Consider the following 10,091-nt stretch of genomic DNA (forward strand, 5'->3'; position numbering starts at 1 on the left):
AGTGAAACATGGTGGTGATAGCATCATGCTGTGGGGATGCTTCTCTTCAGCAGGTACAGGGAAACTGGTCAGAATAGAGGGAAAGATGGATGGAGCCAAATACAGGGAAATCCTTGAAGAAAATCTGATGCAGTCTGCAAAAGACTTGAGACTGGGGCGGAGGTTCATCTTCCAGCAGGACAATGACCCTAAACATACAGCCAGAGCTACAAAGGAATGGTTTGGATTAAAGAATGTTAATGTCTTAAAATGGCCCAGTCAAAGCCCAGACCTCAATCCAATAGAGAATCTATGGCAAGACTTGAAGATTGCGGTTCACAGACGGTCTCCATCCAATCTGACTGAGCTTCATCTTTTTTGCCCAGAAGAATGGACAAACCTTTCCATCTCTAGATGTGCAAAGCTGGTAGAGACATACCCCAAAAGACTTGCAGCTGTAATTGCAGCGAAAGGGGGTTCTACCAAGTATTGACACAGGGGGGTGAATACTTATGCACCCAACAGATGTCAACTTTTTTGTTCTCATTATTGTTTGTGTCACAATAAAATTTATTTTGCACCTCCAAAGTACTATGCATGTTTTGTTGATCAAACGGGAAAAAGTTTATTTAAGTCTATTTGAATTCCAGTTAGTAACAGTACATAATGGGAAAAAGTCCAAGGGGGGTGAATACTTATGCAAGGCACTGTACTTCCATTCTAGGTGGTCTGTGCAGGACAGGCGACACGGTCCAGTCTTCGTTAGGAAGGACACAATTAGCACCGCCCCGACTCACCTCAGTCAGCTACAGCTCGAATGAGAGGCAGTACTCATTCCGGTCGGGGGGGGGGGGGGGCGTGTCGGTGGCTGGCACTGCGCATATCATGTCACTTCCTTGTTCTCCTGTGAAAAACTTTCACGGAAGCAACAAGTCCGAACAGCAACTTTACTCCGCCAACGAGCCGTGCCAACGTTAAATGTCGGCGCCAGACAAGTAGTTCCTCAAGCAACGCTCAGAGCTGACGGACGGTTTGCAGCTATGGCTGACAGCCGGGAAAAGGAAAGAAAAGAAGGAGACCAGGAGCTTAAGGGCGCCGGGGGTGGGGAAGGTATGTGAAGCCATGTCTGTTTCACGCTCAGGCGAAGAAGCTCTTTTCTAACTAACTTGCACCAATTTTAGGCTCAGACAGCGTTCACCTCTCTCTATTTCACTATGGTGGGTTAAAGTCTCTCTCCCCTCATTGATCTGGAGGTTTACACCAGCCATCCGTTTTTCCGTAGCTCAACCTGACCTCATCTCTCCCCTGTCACCCACATATTATCTGTGCTACACATAATCTTGACTTGCCTTTAACCCTGAGCCCTGACGGTGTCGCTCAAGACAAGGAGCAGGTACGACGTCCGTGTGTAAGATGGATCATGTCCCTTGTCCTATGATTGTCTTTAATACTGGGTAAATGTCATTACATTACATATCATTTTACTGACACTTTTATCCAAAGCGACTTATAATAAGTGCATTCAACATATCACTATGTCAACTGATGACAAGCTATTCCGATGATTTAGAAAAACGTCTTTCAATCTTTCAATTGCGTCAGAGCTGTGAGCCTATGTTATCCTATTTGGAAGCCTCCTTCAAATGTACAAAACATGTTTGTCCTTCCATCCCAGAGAAACAACGACTTCAACGGCCAAATCTCAAACGAACAACTATTGGTACACATGTAAACAAACAAGAACAAATAAGATCTGCCTAAAACAATCTACAAAACAATCTTTGGGAAACATTTATTTGACGTGTACTTAATCAGTCTTCTAATTGATCCAGATGTCATTGATGATGCCATCCTGGAGCAAGGGGCAGTGGTCCTCAGAGGGTAAGTCTCACCATAACAACTTCTTAAAAGACCATACCAGTTTTGGTCATGGTTTAATTAGTTTACTACAAACTGCTACATACCCTCTAAAATACCCAATGTTTTTTTAGACTTTTCAGGTTTGTGTTTTTGTATAGCTTAATCAATCAATCAAATTGTATTTGTATAGCCCATGTTCACAGATCACAATTAGTCTCATAGGGCTTAACAAGATGCTACATCCTCTGTCCTTAATCCTCAACAAGAGTAAGGAAAAACCTCAAAAAGGAGTACCAGAAATGTATGAGGCCAAGTTAATTAATTAGTTGTTAATCAAGCTTAGTTTCACAGAATGTTAAAGCGATTTGAAAATGTAAAAGTAAAACGTTTTAATAAGAAGAACAACACTAAAATGTACTTCTCGTAAAACATGAAAATAAATTATATCTGGTAACATTATGGGTCTATAGCTGACACTACAAGTTTTAGTATTGAAAGTTAAAGGGATGTTTCACCGAAATAAATGAAATTAATATTCCAATGGCAACAGCTTCATTTACACCTTGTATTTAGCCTACATGTCCTCTGACTTCCACTAGCATTCCTATTTCTGGTAGCTGAAATTTAGGCTGTGTTTTGTGGACTCAACCACCCCTCCATCGGAATAGGGGTGAGTAGATAAGGATTACATTTTCATTATCTGATGAACTATCCCTTTAAAGTCTTGTTTCTCCTAATCTAGGGTCCCCACGAGTTCTTGAAATATTTTATAACGTCTTAAAATACTTTTGGGATGTTTAAGGCTTAACATTTTTTATAATAATAACATTTTCCATAACACCCAACACCACATGTTATATAGGTAGCATACACTCTGCTTTGTAGAAATTTGCTGTTCGCCTTCTGTGGCTGTGATCTTCATTTTTAAGAGGAATGTATTTATCCAGTACAAGTGCTATGCCAGTACTTGAAAAAGTATATATGAGGATATGAATAGTTTGGGATTTACCATTATTTCTACACCATACAATTGAAATTTGATCTTCATCTACATTACAGGTATTGAATAATATGATGTGCTGAATCTAATAACACAAACAGATACAGCATCAACCTCCCCACCCACTTGCGGTGAATCCCATGCTGTGTTTTCGCATCGCAGAAAGTCCAGAGGTTCTCACTCGTACATTTGCGTTAAATATACATCTCTGTGGAGGATTATCTGGAGTTCAGTGCATGTCTGAAAGCAGTTTTTAGTAATACTTTGCATTCATTGCTGGGGACCTAGTTCACACTTTTTAGGCCAATTTGATCCGTGGTCAGCAGTTGCTTTGGGTGAACTGTTCAAAGAGGCGATAGGAAGGGCTTGTCGACCTGTTGCAGACTCCTACTAGATTTCAAACAGGCTAATTATGTAGAAAATTCTAATAGTGCAGGAGTGAAGGTACATGTCACGGTCAGGTCAGGTGATCTCTGACTTTTGCACATTGCTTTTATGCAACTTACCTTGCGTGTCAAGACTAAAACACAACCCTGGAGTTTTCATACTAAGCAGGGTGGTCGTTACACCCAGCTCTCACTGACCACATTTTATAAAATAGCATTAAACGGCAGGTAAACTTAATCTTTGAGGGTTACGATATTGTAGCAGTGCACAAAATAAATATCTGTAATTTTCACTAGGTCAAACTGTTTTTCTCTGTCACAGATACGTGATCGAGCGCATAAACACACAGGATCCTGGTCGACAAGTCCGCTCTGAGGATCTGGGAGGACGGCCCAATGAACAACAGGATCCACAAATCAAAGAAGTGGTGGAACAGCTTCTCAAGATTGCAGATGATATGAACAGGAATGCTGAACTTCAACTGTAAGCTGTATATGTGCATTGTCAATTTACAGTTAAACACTTGAAATTCCCAAAAGAAAACAACAGTAAAAATATTGGGAAAGAGAGTTTGTTGTGTGAGGTGTAAAAGTAGTTGTGTGGAACTCACAGTCCTAGTTTCCACCAACCAATCAGCCCATACAACTTCAGTCGATGGAATCGCAGGCTGATTTGCATTTGGACTACTAAGGATGGGCCAGTGTCAACATTTCATGCTGCAGTTATTGTGTCAATAAATTGTATGGTAAACTATAATATCACAATGACACAAAGTATACCAGCCCTACTAATATTACCGTTTAAACTGAACTACAGATACCACAAACCATGTGCCATACGACATACTATAAAAATAGTTTACCAGGACTTATGAACACTGATGCAAGACGTAGTTAATCTTACAGTGATGTGGAATCGAATGAAATAATTTCAATCATTCTATCTCCTCCTGTCAGATTGATCAACCAGGTTCAAGGTAACTGTGCTCGAGACATCTTCATGAAGGTGGCCAGGAGTATCTTTGCTGATGGAATCAACTGGGGAAGAGTTGTGGCTCTCTTCCATCTGGCCTACAGACTCATATACAAGGTAATGTACTGAAACAGAAAACCCTTCTTGGCAGGGATGAGAAGGTTCTAAAGCACTAATGTCAGTTTCCATTTCGCGTTAAGTTGCTTTGTTAGAGTTACGGATGAATGCACGGTGGGGTTGGATTGGGGATCTGCTTTGCATATTTCAGCCATTTATACCTTATGCCTCAAGACAGAAAGTAAACTGCTCAAAAAATTAAGGGAACAATTAATCGTCTTACGCTGGCCTCATGCGCCCAGAGTGTCTCGGCGGTTCCTGGATGATGAAGGCATCGATGCCATTGACTAGCCCTCACGTTCCCCTGACCTAAATCCAATTGAGCATCTGTGGGACGTTATGTATCGGTGTATCCGACCCTGCTAAGTACCGCCACTTTTGTTAAGCAGTTGTGTATTTCCCTCACCTCAAAGGATCATTGGGAATCAAATCCTGCAGTTCCTCGACTTATGTACCAAATTCTCTACAGCTTGTCATTGGAACAAAACAAAAGTAGATTTTTCAAGCAATGACATAAACTTAGAAACATGGGACAAGAGGAGGATGTCACAGGAGCAGGAAATATAAAATAATACTGGGTGTAAAAGTAATTGAGTTTAAAGCGTATCAGGATACAATATAGATATGAAGCAGATTTTAATGCAAGGTGTAAATGGAGTCTCTGAGACAACCAGAACAGCTGCTACTTGAAGTCAACTCAGTGCTGGAGGCTGTGGCAGGGGCACATGTAGTGGAAAATGTCATCACAGTTTACAAAGTGTTGTGACTCGAAACAGCAAAGAGCAATCACCTGTGTTATTTACAATTTACATTTAACCATGATGTAAATATCTTATTTATTGTGCAAAGAAAATTTTGACTTGACAAATTAATTTGTTTTACTTGAGGGTTGTCCTGTCCTTTTTTGGTTTTTGCTTCAAAGGCACTGACCACCAACCATTTAGAGAACATCAGAATGGTCATCAGTTGGGTTCTCGAGGTCATCAGAGAGAAGCTTTACTCCTGGCTAGTACAACAAGGAGGCTGGGTGAGTGATGCATCATCTCAGTAAAGTGCTTAATTTGTTAAAAATGTTGGTGTAAGGCTTTATGATCCACTGTATAAATTGCTTAGTAGCATGCAGGGCATTTAATACAGCTTTCTTTATTTTTTCTAGGAGGGGGTGATCAGTGGCTTTTCTCGGTGGAGAACAGTAGCAATAGTAGCCTCGGTTGTTCTGGTGGCAACTATTGTTTACTACAGGAAGACACGCTGAGACTATCAGACCTCAAAATCTTCCACCCTGGGCTGCAGTCCCATCTCTTGGATGGATGCAGGGTGTTAACAAAAACACTTTCTAAACATGAATAACAACCACTCCTTAACCTCCGATTCATTCAGCAGAGGAGGTCAAGTGCTGTAACTAGAGGTGGGAAAAGCTTCACTTTTCTCAAATTTCCAAGCACAACAAGTGCATTTACAACCTGATTTCTATGGGACATCTCCATCATCTTCAATAGCAACTACACAGTATCTTCCATGAAATTACAAGAACAGCAGCAGCTATGTAGGAGGTTCTCATCTCTTTTGCATCAGTGGCTGTCAGCGGATGATGGTGTTATTAACATTGGACATAAGAGTAAATATCATTAATCTGACCTGACTCTACCTAGAAAAGGTCTCAGGTACATTCGTTATGGTTAGTTTTGGGTGGAATCCACCTTGAGTTTCTGCGAGTCTTGGGTTCTGAGGAAAATTTGGATTGGTCCTGAAGACCTGAAAAAGCTAAATATATTGCCTCGTAATCAAGCCAAACTAAAGTCCACCAAGACTGAATTGATTGTACTGTAGGCCCTTCATGTTAATGACTGCAATTTTAATGATGTATTACAGGCTTCTTTTCACTTGAGTAAATAGGCCTTGTCAAGCTCAGGTGGATAGTCAGTACAGCAACGGCTTGGGACAACCCCTCAAAATAGAAAGGATTTGCTAAATTACTTAGATTATAGTTCACACTAATGTTTTTTAGTTTTTTTAATATAATATCCTTGATAATAATCATTGTTTGCATTTCCTTGATATAAAAAGAGGGGCTCATGCAATTATTCCTTAAATTCATATTATGGCCATGAGTTTGGAGATCTTCCATGTATTTCTTGAACTTGATGAATGATTCTCAGCGCCTCATTGTTGCAGTAGACCTTATTCACAGCAGACATATTGGAATGTCGTAGCATAAAAAACAACTATGATGGATTTTAAAAAAAAAATTGACCAAATCAAGGCCCCTTGCCTCATCAATGGAACATTGCCATTATTGATTTTGTTAGTTGGGCATTGGACTTCTCATTATGAGTCAAATTTCTGAAGAAAAAAAAGGCAATTTCCAACAAAGCACACTGTCATAGTTGCTGGAAGAATCTAATCATAGTGGCATGGAAGCATCTGTAGTGACACAATTTCAAATGCATTTGGTGTTTCTGCAGAGTGAGATCATCTCATTTAAGCTCAGTTGTGGGATGTTTCACTGAAGTATGTCTCTTGATTTTCCACCTCAAGCTTTTATGTACACTGTCCTGAATCTTTATTTAAAAAAAGAAGGGAGCTTTAAACAAGTAATTTCTGTGCTTCATTTAACAGTCTAATTTATCTTATCTATGTCCAAAACTGTGGATGCAGGATGTGATGAAGTTTGCCCTGTTTCTGACAGACATTTTCACTTTATTCCTGTGGTTGATTATGAGTCCCTTGGTTATCTATTGTCTGTGGTCAGGTGACTGACTGTCACTGTATTGTGAATACATCTGAATTATCAAGGGTGACTCTCTAAGACTGTTGAGTCATGTTTTCTGCAAAAAAAGTTATTCTGTCAGTAGGTATGAAGTCTTAAGTCGCTAATCTCTGTTACTTTTGTCTTTCTAGGGCCATTTCAAATTTGCATGTTAATGTTGATCACTCCACACAAATAGGTCAGTTGTGAGACGCATGCATCAGTATAACATAGTAATCTGACTGATGAACTAGAAAGTGCTGTGTACAGGGGTTAGAGGATGTGTATCCCACCGTCATGCAGTTGCCTTACCACCGAAACAAAGAAGTCAGTGATGCCACAAATTGAAATATAAAAAAACAAGAGCCATATGATAAAGAACAAACTTTAACCTACTGATAGAAAACAGAGAAACCACAATAACTGTTGAATAACTGTTAAAATGTCTGATGTGCAATAACACTCCTTTGTTGATTGACATCTAATAGTTCTCTACTTCATTTGTCAAAATTAAGAGTCAATGTTTTTTTCCCCCAGTCTCTCCCACTGTGAATGTTTAAACTCTGGCAAACAATCTGAAAATGCTCATGTGGATCCAGTTTCTTCTTTTGTCACATGTGAGCAGTATTTTCAGATGTCTCATTATTGAGCCCTGAGCTGGGATGGTTAATTGTGGCTCATTGTAAAAGTTGTATTACAATATTGCAGGTCAGTACTCCTCCAGCATCACAGCCAATTTTTACGTAAGAGACAGTATCAGTGGAAGAACTAATTTGTTGGTAAAGCTGATTATTGAAAGCTTTGCTTCAGACGTACTGCAGTGTGTGAGGGTTAGAATAGCTTTATATGAGAGCAGACCAAGTTGCCGTTATGTAAGCTGATGTCAAATATTTGTGATACCAAGTTGTGCAATCTCACAAGGGTATGACATAATTTATCTGCTATCCTATGGTGCTTTTCGATATAGCTGGTGATAATTTTGATTAAACTTTAAACTGGTGATAACTTTATGAGAAACCCTTTTGAATGGATATTTTTGTAAATATATTTTAAATGAATTATGCCACTCAGGGTATGGGAATGTGGTAAGTCATAAGAAGCTGTATGTGGAAGTCATGGAGCTGTCGATCTTGATGTAGGTGTATGTTTAAATAAAATCTGAAATTTTTGTCATTAAATACTGGCCTGACGTGTGTTGATTTTGCTGACTGTTCCCAGGGTTCACGACAGTGAGCCTTTAGTCTGTGAACCGAGTTGAAGATGTCCTTTTCTATTTTCTTGGATAAACTACTGCAGGGGTTGATAACGAGGTCAAACCGCAGATCCTAATCGCAGCCAGATCATTTAGATAATTCGATTATTTCTATTTCACCATATTGGACTAAGATGCTAATCTCTGTCGTGACAACATTCATAGAATCACTTCCTGTTTGGCAATTTGTCTTCAAGTTAAAAGCACTGACGGCACTATTTGTAATGAAATAGACGTATGGCTACAATGCAAATAAAGTTTTCTGTCAAAAATGTATCCCCACCTCCTAATAATTATTTTTTTCGATGGGCTACATTAAACATCATTACTCACAGGATGAAATAAAAAAACATTGCTGAAAACTGAAAACTGCCAAAAAAATCGGGATGGGATTGTTACAAGAACATGGTAATGTGAAGGGAATATACAACACACAGAGCTTCCTGGTGCTGCCAGTGAGTGAGTCAGTTGTTAAGAAATGATAATGCCCCATATTTGTTTGCATGTGTTAGTTTCCTGTTTGCTGTGAGTTAACCAAATAGTTGACGACATAGCAGTGGAAGCAACCTAATCATAGATGTAGAGAGCAATTCAAGACCAGTGACCAACATGTACCCAAAACTCTCTCTGGCTGAGACATGTAAATGGTCTCATCCATTATCAGCCACCATGATGGATTGCTCTCTATTTTTCCTCTGTATGGGACAGTATATACAGTGCCTTGCATAAGTATTCACCCCCTTTGGACTTTTCTACATTTTGTCATGGTATAACCACAGATTAAAATTTATTTCATCGTGAGTTTATGTAATGGACCAACACAAAATAGTGCATCATTTGGAAGTGGGGGGAAATATTACATGGATTTCACAATTATTTACAAATAAAAATCTGAAAAGTGTTGAGTGCATATGTATTCACCCCCTTTACTGTGAAACCCCTAACAAAGATCTGGTGCGACCAATTGCATTCACAAGTCACATTTGCAAGTCACATAATTAGTAAATAGGCTCCACCTGTCTGCAATTTAATCTCAGTATAAATACACCTGTTCTGTGACGGACTCAGAGTTTGTTGGAGATCATTAGTGAACAAACAGCATCATGAAGACCAAGGAGCTCACCAAACAGGTCAGGGATAAAGTTGTGGAGAAATATGAAGCAGGGTTAGGTTATAAAAAAATATCCAGAGCTTTGAACATCTCTCTGAGCACCATAAAATCCATCATAAGAAAATGGAAAGAATATGGCACAACCGCAAACCTACCAAGAGGAGGCCGTCCACCCAAACTGAAGAGTCGGACAAGGAGAAAATTAATCAGAGAAGCAACCAGGAGGCCCATGGTTACTCTGGAGGAGTTGCAGAGATCCACAGCTGAGGTGGGAGAATCTGTCCACAGGACAACTATTAGTCGTCTACTCCACAAATCTGGCCTTTATGGAAGAGTGGCAAGAAGAAAGCCATTGTTGAAAGGGATCCATAAAAAATCCCGTTTGGAGTTTGCCAGAAGCCATGTGGGAGACACAGCAAACATGTGGAAGAAGGTGCTCTAGTCAGATGAGACCAAAATTGAACTTTTTGGCCTCAATGCAAAACGCTATGTGTGGCGAAAACCCAACACTGCCCATCACCCTGAGCGCACCATCCCAACAGTGAAACATGGTGGTGGTAGCATCATGCTGTGGGGATGCTTCTCTTCAGCAGGTACAGGGAAACTGGTCAGAATAGAGGGAAAGATGGATGGAGCCAAATACAGGGAAATCCTTGAAGAAAAT

The 10,091-nt window shown here is 39.9% G+C and overlaps 1 protein-coding gene across 1 annotated transcript; it reads left to right on the forward strand.

Annotated features, from left to right (window-relative positions):
- Positions 1–852: 852 nt before the first annotated feature.
- On the forward strand, positions 853–8,242 carry zgc:153993 (uncharacterized protein LOC767645 homolog). The gene is made up of 6 exons (XM_053411419.1): positions 853–1,089; positions 1,812–1,860; positions 3,548–3,709; positions 4,183–4,315; positions 5,238–5,342; positions 5,472–8,242. The coding sequence occupies exons 1-6, from the start codon at positions 1,020–1,022 to the stop codon at positions 5,568–5,570; spliced, it is 618 nt and encodes a 205-aa protein (XP_053267394.1). The 5' UTR covers positions 853–1,019; the 3' UTR covers positions 5,571–8,242.
- Positions 8,243–10,091: the final 1,849 nt, after the last annotated feature.

The sequence above is a fragment of the Pleuronectes platessa genome, chromosome 1, assembly GCF_947347685.1.
Source record: "Pleuronectes platessa chromosome 1, fPlePla1.1, whole genome shotgun sequence".
Taxonomy (NCBI): domain Eukaryota; kingdom Metazoa; phylum Chordata; class Actinopteri; order Pleuronectiformes; family Pleuronectidae; genus Pleuronectes; species Pleuronectes platessa.